This window comes from Gymnogyps californianus, chromosome 4, assembly GCF_018139145.2.
Source record: "Gymnogyps californianus isolate 813 chromosome 4, ASM1813914v2, whole genome shotgun sequence".
Lineage (NCBI taxonomy): Eukaryota > Metazoa > Chordata > Aves > Accipitriformes > Cathartidae > Gymnogyps > Gymnogyps californianus.
The window spans coordinates 66,091,814-66,108,008 of NC_059474.1; the positions used below are offsets into that span (position 1 = coordinate 66,091,814).

The 16,195-nt window shown below is 42.4% G+C and overlaps 3 protein-coding genes across 4 annotated transcripts in view; 2 read left to right on the forward strand and 1 right to left on the reverse strand.

The window, feature by feature from the left end:
* The first annotated feature begins 133 nt into the window (after window positions 1-133).
* MRPS18C (mitochondrial ribosomal protein S18C) lies at window positions 134-2,248 on the forward strand. Its single transcript, XM_050896093.1, has 6 exons — window positions 134-234; window positions 381-442; window positions 1,054-1,137; window positions 1,582-1,639; window positions 1,970-2,029; window positions 2,111-2,248. The coding sequence occupies exons 1-6, from the start codon at window positions 183-185 to the stop codon at window positions 2,185-2,187; spliced, it is 393 nt and encodes a 130-aa protein (XP_050752050.1). The 5' UTR covers window positions 134-182; the 3' UTR covers window positions 2,188-2,248.
* On the reverse strand, window positions 2,233-8,247 carry ABRAXAS1 (abraxas 1, BRCA1 A complex subunit). Its single transcript, XM_050896092.1, has 9 exons — window positions 8,161-8,247; window positions 7,305-7,395; window positions 7,078-7,114; window positions 6,161-6,227; window positions 5,288-5,481; window positions 4,511-4,630; window positions 4,105-4,189; window positions 3,490-3,598; window positions 2,233-3,343 (listed from the first exon to the last, which is right to left on the reverse strand). Exons 1-9 carry the CDS (start codon window positions 8,245-8,247, stop codon window positions 2,919-2,921), a joined length of 1,215 nt encoding a protein of 404 aa, XP_050752049.1. The 3' UTR covers window positions 2,233-2,918.
* Window positions 8,248-8,571: 324 nt separating this feature from the next.
* LOC127015638 (glycerol-3-phosphate acyltransferase 3-like) overlaps window positions 8,572-16,195 on the forward strand; it is a 28,717-nt gene continuing 21,093 nt past the window's right edge. The window contains exons 1-2 of one of the 2 annotated variants that reach the window (XM_050895700.1): window positions 8,572-8,742; window positions 9,303-9,482. In XM_050895700.1, coding sequence (XP_050751657.1) covers window positions 9,451-9,482 — 32 coding nt within the window. In that variant the 5' untranslated portion in view covers window positions 8,572-8,742; window positions 9,303-9,450. The remainder of the gene's footprint in view (window positions 8,743-9,302; window positions 9,483-16,195) is intronic. The other variant, XM_050895701.1, reaches the window with a different exon arrangement.

Consider the following 16,195-nt stretch of genomic DNA (forward strand, 5'->3'; position numbering starts at 1 on the left):
TAAAGGGACCGTAACCTAGCAGCGACCAATCGCCTGCCTCAAGTAGGGCAGGCCGCGACCCCATTGGCCAGCGAATCGCGTTTGTACAGGCGGTAGGGTCAGGGGGACAGCTGCCGTCGGAAGACAATGACGCGCAGACGGAAGTGGCGTTGTTTGTGGGCTGGTGCGCGGTAGAGAGCAATATGGCGGTGTGGGCTGTGGCGGTGAGGAGGCCCCGGTGGAGGCTGGTGCCTGGTGCGTTCCCTCCGCTTCCTTGCTTCCCCCCTTCCGAGTGAGGTGGCTGTGCCCGAGCGGGAGCGGCTGTGGGGGTGTGTGGGGCGTTCGGGCGGCCGGCCTCTCCCGCCGTGCCGCCGCTAATCCTGTCGCTCTTTCCTTTCCAGCGGCGCTGTGGGAGCGGCCGCGCCGCCTGCAGCACGAGCGGCAGCCCGCCCAGTCCGACCAGGTGAGGCTCCCCCTGAGCGCAGCCCGTGGCGAGCTCCTCGTTTCCTGCCGGGGCTCAGGCCGCTGCCGCCCTCACCAGGAAGGGCTCCGGTCAGGCAGCAGCGGCGTCTGAAAACGCTTTGCTTTGGTCTTCCTGTACCTCGGGCTCCCGAAAAAAACTGGATTCAGTGACTTGGTGTGTTACAGAGCAGGAACCCAGCGCTGAGGGAGGTCGCCAGGTGTTGAAGTTAAGGCACCACTGATCTATAGTCCAATGTCTTAACTGTGGTCACTTAAGCCAGATGTCTCAGTAACTCGAATGTGGAGCAAAACCTTTGGCAGCACTGATGTCCTGTGTATTGCTGAGAAAAAGATTTAAGAGAATGCACTGGGTGTGGTGGTTATGTCATAAAAATGTGTTGTCACATATAAAAGGCTGTGTAGCTGTGAGAAGTCTTTTAGATTGCTAGGTTCAAATCAGTGTGTTAGAGATAAGACAGTTATTGAAAAATTTCAATGATGCACTAAATACCTCCTTTGGTTTCAAGGCACATTTTGCCCAAAGGATGAAAATAACAAATGTTCCTTATTTTCTTGTGAAGCTTACAGATGTTAATAATGCTCTAATTTCAGCCCATACAAATGGAGAACCCCTATAAAGAGCCTCCTAAAAAATGTGTCTTATGTGGAATAAATGTGGACTACAAGAATGTGCAGGTGAGTTTGAAAATTCCTGTCCTTAGATGAAGGTAACTGGTTTCCTATTTTTAAATGTGTGTGTAGGAAGTCCACAATGATGATAAATGAAAAATTCATTCATATGTGTTAGGGGTTTAAAACTTAAGAGTAAGAATGTGTGCAGATAAGGGTCAAATAATGTAGTTGTGATAAGCTGTTCAATCTACTAGTCCTATGTGCAGGTGTTACAACTTTGTTATTTGCCAAATAAGAGTCCTCAATTCTAATTCCACTGCTATATAGCTTAAATATTATGGCATATAAAATACTCTAACTCCAAGCTATACTTTTTCTCATCTCCAGGTAGAACTGAATTTTGTAAAAATAGATCAAAAAATGAAGGATAGAATGCAAGTAGTAAAATAAACTAAAGCTCTCTAAAAAAGGTCTTAAACTGACTTTGGATTTCTTAATTTTAAATAGCTTCTTTCCCAGTTTGTTTCTCCACATACTGGCTGCATTTATGGCAGGCATATAACAGGTATGTAAAGTATTAAACTAAATCATTTACTGGTTAATATTAATGTTCTTGTGAGTCCAAGTAACTGTGTATCAGCTATCTTTCCAAAAGTAACTACTGCCAACTCTATATATTTTGTAATAGTATTCCTCTGACTTAGTAGCCTTCATCAACGAATGAAAATATCCTTTAATTGTATAGATTTTTGTATTTAACAGTATAAGCACACATGCATTTTTCTAGGAAGGCTTAGACAAAGCTAGAGGGAATTGTCAGTAATCGCTTTCACCCTTTAAACTAATGGTTTGGTTATTGTTGATTTAAGAGGCTGAAAATGATTTCTCTCTGTAGGCTTGTGCAACAAGAAGCAGAAGGAAGTTACAAAAGCCATTAAAAGAGCTCATGTATTTGGTAAGTATGATTATGCTTTTGAGTTTTGTAAGTCAAGCCTACTTTCCTATTAAAAAACCACTTCATCTTATCTTTTTACAGGTTTTATGCCAGTTATGTTTAAGAACCCATCATTTCTCACAGACCCCAAGATATGTAATGTCAAGTATCCAGAGTAATATACTATAAAGAAATAAACAATAAAACTACTTTTCATGTTTATATACTTGTTTACTGGAAATGTGGTTGGCTAGCATAATGCATCACTGACTGAAGGGTGGATGTCAGTTGCTTTTTTATGAAGTGTCAAGTCTAAAATTGTCTGAAGGAAGTATGACGGATGAAAGCAATAGTAGAAATTGGCAACTGTATGGATCACTTCCTCTGCTCACAGGTCTTGCTAAAGTTCAGGTGGCTGGTTTCCCTTGCTGGATTGCAAGGGGGGAAAAAATACACAAGTAGTGGATAGCTAAGGATAAATCAAAGTATTTAAATTGTGGCAATTTATGTAGACAGCTAATTGTGTTAAGCATATGTTCATTTGATGCTCCCTACCTCATCATCTGCTGAGAGAACGGTAGTACTGCTTCTTCAACAGCAGCTTGAAGCTGTATTACTCTGAGACAGTATGTGACATGGTTATATGACTGCTAACATCCTGCTAGCATAGTCTTTAAACCCTGAGAGAGCAAATACAGATTTAACCCTGGAAGGCAAAATGAGGGAATGTCATCTGGACTTGTCTCTATGCCAAACAGGATTTGTGCACTGGGGAAAAAAAGAACCCAAACCTGTATGTCTTACAAAAATGCACTGTTTTTTATTCCTGCAGTGCTATAAATCGATATGTCACTTGAATATGCTGGCAGTAGCTTTTGGTGCAAAGTCATCTGGACAAATCATTAACGGATCAGAAAGTAGGAGAGTGTGGGTATTCATTTGTGTCTCTAATTTTTTCCAACACGTCCTCATCTGTTTCAGTGCTACTCAGCGTAAGCTTCCTTTCGTGGTCACTGTCCTCTTGGTCTCGAAGTAATTTTTGGTGAAGCTGCAGTGATCTGGATTTCTTGAATGACTTTGATCCTGTTGTGGTCCCTCTGACTTTACGCTTGGTTAGGTGTCTTGTTTCAGCTTCAGTGAAGTCTCTTTCCTCTACCATGAGAGTCAGTTTGTCCATGACATTAATATCATGGTCTATGTTACAGCAGTTCTTGAATATCTGATGGCCTTTGAAGGAAACGATACACGTCTGAAGTCCAGAATTGGGGAAAAATGTTTGCAGTGCCTGACAAAGGAGAACATTCTCCTTTGGCTCTCCTGGGTAGTCTCTGTCTTCTGGGGAAAAAAAAAAGCTAGAGTTGCAGTCTCTCTTGCACACTTGTACCACTAGCTGCCTCAAGTTCAGAAGTGTTTTGTGCTTCTGCCAACTGAATCAACTTTGGAAGTCTTACTAAGACTGGCATTGCATTTATTTACCTTACCTGAACAACTCTGTTGCTTTTTCCTCTTTATTTCTTCTCTTAATTGGCTCACCTCTGCTAGGAGTTTCTCTACAGATCGTTCACTGGCTTCTACTGTAGAGCATATTTTCTGCAAAGAAAAGAGCATTTGATGGAATTAACAATATTCACAGAAGCTGACTTTAACCTTGTTGCAAAATCCTTAAAGGTACTCATGATTTTAAAAGTTGGATGCAAAGTATGAAAAAGCTTAAGTAATGAGCTTGAGGTGGATTTGCAAGATGGTAACTTAAACCTTGTGTTAAATGAGGTGCAAGATGTTTTACTTGTTCCCATCTAAGCAAAGGTTCTCTGACAAACTACAGATAGTGCTCCTTCAAAATAATCCTCTTGTGAGAATTTGTCAGTGGACTTGAGCATTTATTAGTGTACTTTTGATAAAATGGAAACCTAATTCGTCAACTTTGAGAACTTAGTGTACAGCTACTAACAGTAAATGCAATTCCCTGATCTTTCAATATGTGCTTCCAAGACACAGCTTTGTTTCTCATTTAGTGCAAGATGGTGTACCCTTTGCTTGACTTGGTTTTGTAGTACTGCTGGAAGTAACCGTATCGGCAGGTATGCCTGACTTACCTTCAGTTCCTCCTGCAAGGTGGCATACATCTCATTTATCTTATGAACCTCTTGTAAGGATCCATCTTCGTAAAAGAATTCTGACCTGTGGACCAAGAATATGATTGTATAATTGCAAGTTAATGATCCTAGTGCTTACTTAGTAGGAGCTATAACGAATAAAGAACCATTTTGAGCTTCAACACTAGGTGCCTATGTTGAGAGACAGCTGCTCTCATGGTAAAGTATGGGACTTAACTAATTTTCAAGTACCTTGGAAAGGTAAATAATTGCAGGAAACGGGTTAACAAGTGAGCAGGGTATGGCTCTAGCATTTGCAAAAGCACTTAAATACTTCTATAGAAAGATAACTATATTTATCTTAACAGAAAGCTACAGCTATCAGTAAATATGGCATGTATTGTACCTGTGTTGTCTTACTGCTCTCACAAAGCCAGAAGATACGCAGGAACCAGACACTGTTCTGTAACCTTGCTGTTCTGCCATACCCAAGTTGGTAACCACCAAAGGAACTTTCTGGAAAAGACTTAAAAAGCAGAAGTATGAGAACATGATTTATTAACATCCAAAGGCCTCTCTTTGATAGTTAAAGATTCTTGACCATTAAGCATCCCAGATGGAGGTTTACAGTATAGTTAGTTTTTGCTAAATGTATCACATCACACAGATGACTATGTATGGCTAAAGGCAAACTGCAAGAGCAACAAGACTCTGAGCAATGCCTCTAGTTTTTTCCTGTTTCTGGGTACGAGTCACACAATAACACAATACTTGCTTGTTAAGTGTAGCCTATGGGCAGCATGTCTCTGAAGATAACTGAAAATTACCACCAATTTAAATATTTCAGTGATATGTGAAGATGAACACCATGCATAGTTGAAGTCCTATACACAAACAAATTGATCAAGAACAGCTTATGTGCATAAATGAACTGACAATGTCTGCCTGTTGACACTGGCACTACAGATAATTATAAAGGCAAATCCCTGGACAGAACTCCATGGTAAGACTTCAACCGGACTCTAGCAATATAAGGAATAATCTTACTTAATGTGTAAGTTTCAAGGGTAAAATAAACAGTGTTAACAATAATTCAGTTGCAATAAAGAAAAAAACAAACTGTTCCAAGTTATAGCACATGCTGTGCTACTGCTTTATTAAAACTAGAGAACAAACCAGTTACCCTTCTTGTGGCCGATGTAAGGCATGTTCCAGTCTGTAAGTAGAACAACTTTCTGTCATCACGCTAGAGGTTAATAAAAGGAATACAAGGCCCTGATTTGATAGGTGTGACTGTAAATTCTTATGAAGAAGTCTTTCCCGGAATGTCATGGTCTGGTCTGTGTTACGTCTGAATTTGTACCATCCTATTACACTCTGCAGGCAGAAGAAAATTCATTATTACTGTTGAATCATGCTCCCCCTGTGTGTCACACTGAAGCAAGTTAGAGGATTCAGTAAAGTCATGAATCTGAATTGTTCAGTGATGTGGACGTATTCAAGCAGTTAGTTAACTTGAAACCCTTAAAACATCTAAGTCTAATTCCAGTATGAAAACTTTTCTCTTTCCTTCAAAACCATGTGTTGAACTGGCCTGTGTTGTGAGCTTGTGCTCAAGGTGAAACTCTGCAAACTTGGTTCTGCTATTTTGCTGTTTGTCTCTTTCCAGCTTCTACTTCCCCTTGTGAAACTTCTGTGGAGAAGACTGTAAATTTTTTTGGTCAATTGGCACTTAACCACTTGAATGAGCTGACCTCAACTGATCTTAAGCTAGAAATCAGTAGAATTCCTTTGGGATATTTGAACTGTTTGCTTGAGAAATGAATAAGAAAAGATAAAGTTGTGACATATGTAAGCAAACCCTAGTCAAAAATAACCTAAACTGTTCTTTGAGGGAGAAAAGATGATGGAGATGCCTTGACCAGCAGTGTGAGGGACTAGATACAAGATTTAAAAAAAGAGAAGAGGAAAAAAAGCTTGATACAAGACGTATCCAGAACAGCCCCCAAAATCTGAGTGAGCTCCTTGGTATGGTTTAGGTTTGAAAATAAAATACCTTCTTACAGCCTGATAGTATTTTCTTCAGGGCAAGATCATTCAGTTCTCCTGCAGAATTATAAAAGCTAGAAGAAAATTAGGACAATTAGAGGAAAAAAAAATGCTACTGTAGAAATAATTATTCCCTAGCAGTTTGGCAGTCATCTCACTTTAATAGCTTTTTCCCCTGGTAAGCATAAAGATATGGTGACACAGCTTCTCTGCTAGGACAGTGCAGTTAATTTCATTACTCAAATAGCTAGGTAGGTGGTCTTGTACAGCCCAGATGCTGTTCTCGCATCAGTGCTACTGGGACACAAGTTAAAGGTAGCGCCTATGTTCTCTCAACTACAAAATAGTAAGATGCCTTCAATTTGATATGAAATGCCTTTCTAATAACATCTGGATTTATTAATTTTCAGAAAGATTTGAGAAGGAAATTGTATTGTGATTCTCCCCTTATAGGGGTGCAAACCTGCACAGCTGTGTTCCCATCTAAATATTAGTCCTTGAAACTACTCCTGCCATGGGGCTAACAAGTGTTTCTTTATCTGACCCACTTAGAAGCCTATGGCTGATGCTACCTTTTTATTTTTTCTTTTTTGAGGGTGAGGGGTTGGGATGTATGCTTTTAGAAAAGCAACGTTGTTTTTTCAGTATGTTGACATTATTCTGTAGTTTATATTGTATCATAGCTCACCAGAAGGTGCATTATGCCATATCTCTATATGCACAGACAAACACCAAAAAAGGACATGAAGAACCAAAATAGGAATAACATAAGGCATTTTGCATCTGTAATTCCAAGGGGTTGATATGGCTACTGTAGTTACAGCTGGGTGATTTTCTTAGTAATGTAATATAAGTTGAACTCTCGAAGAGTTCAAGTTAGGGTTAGTTTTAACTTCTTCGTATCTGTTTACTTAAGATTCTTACCTAAATAACTGGTAGCATGGAATATGCTTCTGTATATCTGGAAAGAGAAGGTAATATTACTCTGGGTTCATCAGTTCAAGGTGTATATTCTTCTGTATGCTATCATCAGAATGAAACTGGTAGAACCAAGAAAGAATTCTATAGTGTTGACTGCTCTCATTCAAAACTGTAAGCAGTCGTATATTGCCTGAAACTAAGCATGGTATTAAAAATGTGGACAGACTAACCAATTGTATAAACAACTTCAACATCGTCCATTTGTGAGTCAGTAATGCTGTTCTTGGCTTCACCTTTCACATCTCCAAGGAGAAAACCTTCCTTTATAGGGGGAGAGAAAAAAAAAGTTCACATTAACAGTAGCATTGAATGGGACTTTGTCTAATATTAACAGTGTAAACGCTTTCTTCAGGAGAGGAAAAAAGCTGTCAAAACGAACTCTTTTTTCTTCAAACAGAGTAGGTTCTCACTAATTTTTCAATATGTGCCTGTATTTAAGAAAAAAAAAGTTGGAATGTGTATTCAGCTGTTTTCCATTCCTCCTGTTTTCATGCACAAGTGAAGAGTTTGTGGCTATACAGGTGATGCCCACCTCCGAGGCTAAGGCCAGAAGGCCTGACCAGCATTTCAGCCAGTCCTTGGCAGACGCGGTGCTGCTGCCGCCACACCCGGCCTTCGGTGGCCCACGCCTCCTCGTTTTAAAAGAAAAAAACCACAATTTCCCGCCATTAGTCAGCACGGAAAGCAACCTCCATTGCAGCAGGGTGCTGCGAGGAGGGAATACACTGCAAAACCGTGTTCCAGCACAGCACGCAGCGAGGCCCTGGATGTCCGTGGGGCCCTCCCCGGCAGCGGGGTCCCGGCGGGCCTGCGGCGGGAGGCAGCACACCCTCCTGACCGGGACGGGGAGGCGGGGGTCCGGCGGCGGGCTCCGCCATGGCGGCGGCGGGCTGTCCCCGCAACCAACGGCCGCCCCTCCCTCCCTCCCTCCGCTTCCCCCCGTCCTCCGGCCCGCGATGTCCGCCCCTGCCCCGCGCCGTCCCGGCACCTCCCGCCCCTCCCGGCGGCGGGGCCCGCGGCACCCACCGTGTCCGAGTCGGTGCTGAGGTGCTGGAAGGCGAGGGCGCCGAAGACGAAGCCCGAGAGCAGGGCCGACGTGCTCTCGCCCTCCATGCCCCCGACAATGGCGGGCCGCGCCGCTGCGGCGGGAGCCCCCAGCGGCCGCCGGTGGCAGGGCAGCGCAGGGCAGGGCCCGGTGGGGCACATCTCGTCCCGTGAGGGAGCAGCGGGGGAGAGAGGAGGAGGCGTGCGGGGCCCGGGCAGCGGCCTGTCGCGGGCCGCCCCGGCGGCGGGGCGCCGGCTCTCCTCAGCGGCCTGCCTCCCCGCGCTGCGTCAGCCCTCGCTTCCTCCGTGCCCGCTTCAGTCCGCCCTCGCTCTCCCGGCCTCTTCCTGCCTCTTGCCCGGCGAGGCTCACTGCAAAACCAGTGCTTTCGGTTTGCCGTAAATGGTGTAATTCTTAAGTCTAAATTCCTGTTTTGTTTTTACCCTTAAGGTGAAACAATGCTCCGATTTAGGAAGGCTGTTCAGTCCCCCTGCATCTCACGGGTGACTTCTGGAGCGAAGTGCGGCAGGTGCAGCAGCAAGGAAGGGCTTGTTCCGGAGAGCAAGGTGAGGTGTCCTGGCCTCAGTGATGCCTGCCAGTCACCTGCCTGCAAGCCCCGGGACCTGACATAGCTCCAGGCCGAAAGTCAGGATCTGCGCTTATAGAAGCGCCTCATTGATCTGTACTAAGAGCTTTAGTAAAGCATCAAAACAGCATTTAAACCGAGCTGCCTGGCCCACATCATCCCGCTGGGAGTGTGGGTGGAGCGAGCTGTATTCATGTCTTCAGATTGTGTCATGCCAGCCTGCAATATGAAAAGGCACAGCACTGGCTGAGCTCCTATCTGTAACAAGGTTGTGCCTTCTGAAACAGGACATACAGCTGTATGTCTGGAGGTGCACTGTGCTGTTTAGGATCGTGGTGAGAATCTTCTGAGTTAATAACCTAATAAATTGTGATAAGGAAGTAATAAAATGATAATGCTAAAAAATGATCTGACAGCAGTAAATTGTACCACTTCTTCCTAAGCTATAGACTGAGTTTGCAGAATGTGTTTTGTCTTTTTTCAGTAGCCACATTTTACTTCTTTTTAATATTTGTAGTAACATATTTTTTCACATTCTAGCAGGTGTTCCTGACCATATCAGCCAGAAGAAAGCTCTAGAAAAAAATTTCAGGAAGGGAGAGTTAAAAGTGACAGCATTCTTTGAAACATGATCAGAGATCTGGTCTAAAGGCCGCAAGAGTTTTTCCCCTTCACTTCAGGAGAGCAAATGTTTGATTTCATCCCTCACCAGGACTATAGGTAAGCATATTCTTAGCCTTAGACATTAATTTCCTGACTCTTGAAATAGGATGTATGCTCCTGTGGTCTTTCAAGAGGTGTTTCCACGATTTTGGGGTCTCATGGATGTATTTTTAGGTTGCGTATAAAATTAACCGTAGTATGATTTCTTTTCCCTTGAAACTTGTTGGCAAGATTTAGAAGGAGAATGGTTAGTTCTGGCATATTTACATTTAAATAAAATTCCTTAAGTATTACTTAAAATATATGTGAATGGTGCCAATTTTTAGAAGAGGAAAATTGTTGTGATTCTTACCTGTTGTCACAGTGGAGAGAGGGACCAGCTAAGACTTTTATTTCTCAATACACTCATAAATGATCTAGATCTCTGAATAAGGGGGTGATGAGTCTCCAGATGATACAGAATGATTGACAAGATTAATGGGAAAGAGCTAGTACGCATTTCTTGCAATGCAGGCCACGTGGTATTAAATGAATGGGTAATAAGTACTACACAACTGAAGTGACACATTGCAACAAATGACTCCATTATGGACCATGTTGCCATGGTGGAGGCAAGAAGAACAGATGGATATGACCAGCTTCCATAGCCGTTTGTGGAGAAAATGATGAAAGTGGACATGAATGCTGACATCTTTCAGAAATTGCCCCAAAGGACCCTGTGCTGTGATTGCAGTCACTCCTAGGCCAGCGCTGTGAGAAAATTTTATGCATTTAATCAATGCAATAAATGTTGGGCATTGACAAATTATTCTGTTGCATTCAGCATCGATGATACGCAAACCATATACAAGATTTATATTGACAATATATGAGATATGTATTGACAGCCATGTAATGCCTACACATCTGATGGGTATCTATACATTGCTGAGGCAAACAGATGTAGTCAGAACATGTAGTGAACTTCCTGCTTTTGTGATACCAAGACACAAGCCTGTTGTAAGCCACAGGATATAATAAATAAGGTTCTGTAATTGTTGCATTTATCTTGTGTGGAAACAATAATGCTTGTGTGGTCAGAGCTAATGTGTTATGGTTATCCTAATGAGTGATACAATACTTAAACATACTTCTTCAATGTTTTCATAATTCAACTGTTGATGGCCAAAGATAAACAATAAATAGCACAATCTTAGTGCGGTCAGATATAAACACAGATCTGTTCAGTGCCATAAATGGGATCCACGCAGACCTAAAGAGCAGCAGACGTAGATCAGTTAGTATGAATGCAGAGGAGTGGATATTTGCACTTTGGTGCGTGAAGACAGTGCGGTTTCCATAAATAAATATTGCACCTGACATTGCTTACCATGCAATAGGTGATCTTTAAGGTTATTCTGGCCTTTTGGAGGATTTTTCACAAGTGAAGCATGAACCTCAGTCTTGATAAAAATCAAAACAAAACTACCAGAGATTATTTCACCCTTGAGTAGCAATCAGGTGAGGTGTTTGCTGAATGTGAGGTTGAAACATTGAGAAGATATAAGCAAAAACTAAAAGGGCCTTTTTTTTGTTATAGCTGGTAAAAGTTTAATCGAAAAAGAGGTATTCTTAGTAGTTCTCATGTGTGAGTACACACATCAGAATTACTGGAGTGCAGAATGCTCTGGTCAGTCCTGTTTGAAAGACTTTCTTATCCTGCAAAACATAATCCTGGTACCCCTGGATGTTAAGAGATGCTGGGAAATCAGCCCAGGTTTGCTCTCTTGACTTTGTGTCATTGACTTACGGGGCTTTTCTAAGTAGATCAGTCTGCTTTGCTGTCGTTGTAGCATGGCAAAACTTGCATAGAAATACCAGTGAGCCCTACAACTGGAGTCAGAGGAACAATTTTAGCAATAGTAACACCTTCATGTGCCTAATGACAATGCTAGGGTGTACTTCTAGATGTAAGCAGCTTTTGATCATGTTGCAGCTCAAAACAGGTAAACAATATACCCTGTATATTTACTGTAAAAAAGAAGATCAGCTGATAGAAGATTGACCACAATTGATAGTCATGGAGCCTACTGTCATTTGCCTCAGGTAGAAATATCTCTTTGTTAACCTGTAGGGAATGTATTACTTCAACATCTGAAGCACCACCTGGCTGAAGTTGATGTGTCAGTGCTCTTTTGGAACAGCATCTGCTAGGGAAATATGATGTTCTGGTAGTCTGATAAGAAAGACGTGACAAGAAAAGCAGGCTGGTATCTGCTGCAAACTCTCCTCTATGACATCCCTCCAGGCATCTTTTGGAGTCACTGCAATAGTTAGCATTGGACAGGAAGGAGGCATACCTGGAAAGAGCAGTTCCCAACATTTCTGTGTGATTCCTTCTCTTTAGAGGCCACGCTGAGTGTTCTTTCTAGTCTGTGTCCGCAGTAGGTAACGTATCAGAGGGAAGGCAAAACCATAGTGGCGGTCCTTGAAAGCTGTTATGCCCTATTGCAGTTTTTATCTGTTCACAGTGTATATGCACCTGCTTGAAAGATGACTGCTGTCTAGCCACTCCTGTGCAGGAAAAGGCTGTTTATACCTGATTTAACCCTTCCATATAAGGTGCTACAGATAGGCAGAGGTCAGTGCTGTGTTTGCTTCTCCTTGCAGTGAAAAAATAAATGGGCCATAATTCCGGTTCCCTCAGACAATTGCAAAACATTGCCTAATAATAAGGAATTAGTAGAATGACCTCAAGGATCGAGAGCCAAGAGTAGGCAGCTGGCACCCACTCCATCTCCTTCTCATTCCCCTAGGAGACCAGGAATATCTTCATTGTTTCAAGTTAATTTCTTATACTTGTAGGTGTCAATTTGAGTTTCGTTAAATTAAAGAGAGTTTTGCTCTTGAATTCCTCCTGTGTCACCAGCATCCCTTTCTTCTAAGCTGGATTTCATTCTTCCAAATGAACAGAGAGTTTTGCACATTAAGTCTCTTGTGACTTTTCCTGACATATAGGGTACTTCGTCATAAAGAATTGCTTGTAGTTATTTGGTATAAATTCATCAGCTGTTATTTACTGGACCTTACAAATGAGCAAAATTACATTATGTTGCTGCACGTTTATTTGAATTATTTGCAATACCTGCAAACTTCTGGATAAAGTATCTCTTCCAGCTTCAAAATGGACATGATTGCGGCAGGCTGGCTATTGGTAAGAGGGATAAATGCCAGAAGGGCAGAGGAGTGACATGCAGAAGCTCTGTTTAGTCAGTGGATGGCAGAGCTAATTCTTAAAGAAATTATTGTGCCGAGGAATTTTGTGTAGCCCCATCACGAACTGTAGTTATTCAGCTCATGGTGTTGGATGCATGGCTATTCATACTGGAATTTGACAAACATGTACATTTCAGTGGTTCTTTTGAAATAATAAAAAAAAATCAATGATTGTGATGTGGGTGTAATAAGCTATGCTGACTTCCTGACTGGAAAATAGGAAGCTGTGTTATGAATTGCCTGGAGAAATAAAGAATTTCCTTTCTTCTTCACATCACGAGCAAGTGCATCATCTTCATACAGGGCAGAGATACAATTCAAGTCCAGATTTACTTCTATAGCAATCCCAAGTGCTTTGGAGTTAAGAAGTAGACCTGCTTTGACCACCATGTCTCAGTTGTTTCCATGCTCATGATCCCAAGAGCAGAAAGATGCCTTAGAAGCTTTGCCAGCCACTTTTGGCAGAAAATTAACCAAGACTGAACTCCTTGGTTGTGATTGGACCAATTCCAGTACTCAAGCTCATTCTTTAGTGCTTTTTCGGACAATTTTCCATTGCATTAGAATTTTTATTCCATACTGTTAATAGGTAGATGTAGAGGCTCTTCTTGATTTCGGTGTTGTTCCCAGTTTGGGTGTTTTTGGTGTTTGGTTTTTGGTTTTGGTTTTTTTTACTCTCCAACCATGTGACATTAAAGGTTTGCAATAGAACAGTAAGAACACTGAAATGTTTTGCATGATTTCAGGAGGTACAAAGAGGATAAAGCAAAGAATAAAGACAAGAAGAGACCTGGCCATATGGATCTTGTAGTGCCTTTGGGCTAGACAGTTTGACCTCTTCAGTAGAGAGACGACTAGCAACTCTTCCTCTTCTTTCACTTTATGTGGGAATGCCATCCCTATGGCCTCCCCTGTTACAGCCCTGCAAGGGGCTGGGGCTCCCAGGCTGGCCCACGAATTCAAGGTGATGCTTTCACCACAGTGGGTTGTTGCAGTCCTGCGTGTCCAGGAGCAAACTGAGTGGAATGGGTGTAGTAATTGTCTTTTGCTGTGTGGCAGATGTGACGTGTTGGGTGAAAAGCAATAGACTGCCAAAGCCTCTCTGTTTTATTTGTTCCCCCTCCAAACCTGTTCCGCTTTTTTTGGGATATGCCTGTGATAGCTGTCTCAGCAGCCCCCAGAAAACCTCAGATGTCTTGGACTGAGTGGTTTGCCAGGGAAAATTATAGCTCACAAAGGGCTGAAGTCCCATCATTCAGCATGATGGAGGGGTTTGCTTGCTCTCTGTCTCTTTGGAAGGTGGCAGGGAAGAATTACAGTGTCTGTGCTCCTGGTGTGGCAGGGAATATAACTTTGTAAGGGTTAGAGAGGCAGTGCAAATGATAAGGTCTTGCAGGATGGAAAACAATTCTCCCTTATTCAGCAGAGGAAACCTCTTCTTCCTCCCGCCAGGGTAGGGAAGTCCGTCTTTCCTTCTCTTCTTTTAAGAAAGGATCCCTCTTATGTGCCTAGGCTTATTGCTGAGGCATCCCATTAAGAGAGTCACCACACCTTCCTGTCACTTCCTGGTGTACTATCAATACTTCATTTGGCCCACCTTTCCTGCCACAGATCAGGTCCCAGAAACTACCTCCACCCTCCCGCCCACAAGGTTTTTAGCACCCAGATGACATGCATACTGATCCCCTGTGCCAGGGCTGAAGGTAGCTATTCAGAGATGTGCTGCTTTGTGCCAGAGGATCAACGCCCGCTCATCTAGCTCTCTGCCCTATGCCACCCTAGGGAATGTGTGTTAGCAGGCCAAGCCACTTGAGGAGGAGACCAGAAATGAGAATGTAAGGAATGGTAGCTAAATAGAAATGGGCGAGCAAAGCTGTTTTACAAACAATGAAACATTGTTCCTAGAGAAGCCTAGAACTAGAGCCTTTTGGTGAGGCAGGTGAGAAATAGTGGGTAATGGTGTGCCTGGCAGCAGCAGTGTAATGAGAGAGCGAGGGGCTTGAGGCTGCCATTGAGAGAAAGAGCAATGGGAAGGCAGAAACAATTAAAAACCAAACCAGCGAGGTTTTGTAGAAGACACAGAAGGCTCAGGAAGAGGTCAGCAAGGGGAGAGAAGGTAAAACAGTTAAATAATGAAAAGAAGGTGCAAAAGAGAAGTTACATTGAGGAAGATGTGATAGAGTTACAAAGACCTGAGGGATGGCATTCAGCAGTATATCTGAAGATACAAAAGCTACTTGACTCATTATATGGCACAAGAAGCATGTTATGTTATCATGTGAGCTTGTAACATGTCAAGAGCCTGCTTGTTGGGTGCATAGTATAAACTGGAGGATTCAGTGGTGGTGCCGCCTACTCTGATATCTGTGCTTCTGTTACTGACTGGAGAGTATTGGGTGCACTTTCTACAGAGGATCTTTGGGTCTGCTTTCATTTCTAAGGAATCTGGTTTGTGTGTACCAGGGCTGCTCCACAACACAAACAAAACAACAGTGGATGGGGATATTTTAAAAGGACAGCCCTAGCTTTAGACACACACGCTTGTGCAAAGATCTTTTGTGGACCAGCATATCACTGTCTTGGAAGTTATGCCCTAAATGCTCATTCCACCAAGATTAGTTAATTTATTCTGTGATAAGGTTGTAAATGAGCAGCTGGTGGGCTCTTCTTAGGTTCTAGTGATACAGTTATTCACCTTTGTTTCTTCTGTGATGCATACAAAAAGGCAGGAGAGGGGTCAGTGTAAGGGGCTGAACTGGGTCTTTCCTAAAAATTACTGAATTAAATTATGGGTGTTTGATAGCATAGAAGGAGAAACCTGCTATCTGTTGTATGTAAATTCTGTAGTCAAATAGATGCAAAGATAGGTGACTTGTTACTTCACCACAGTGCATTTTGTAACCCTGTAATACAGTTTGGCTCATTTCTTGTAGAGCAGTGGAGGGAGCAGGTTTTATTGTACTGTCAGTTCCTGCTTGCTGAAATTTGCATCTCTGTTTCACAGGTGTTACTATAAAATAAAAAAGCCTGACTTGCACCTCAAGCTTCAGTTTGGTTCCTTTGGTCAAATACCAAAATAAGGCAGTCATTTCACCATGAAGTAGAAAGTCTGACCAAATAAGTCACTAATTTGAGCAAATGTCAGTTGGAGTTGTGTATTAAATGAGTTTTGGAAGAGAAGATTTTAGGCAGTCTGAAAAGCACACCTACTTGGTTCTGTATTGTAATTTATTAGTGGGATGCCTTGTGAAAACTAGTTGACACATTGACAAGTTTCCTTATTGGCAGCATCCTATTATCTAACATCTATTATTACTTATCATGTTTTTTCTTTCTTCTCCCCTGTATTATATCTGGTGAGTAAATGCTTATCAATTAAAAGGAAGTGGGTGGAGTTAGGGTGGGACAAGGGGTAGAAATTACATTATCATTGAGAGCATCTGTGGTGTCAGGCTTCAGAGGGAAGCAGCCTTCTCCTAGAAATAGCTTTGGCTCTTAGAATGTGTAATTTTTAT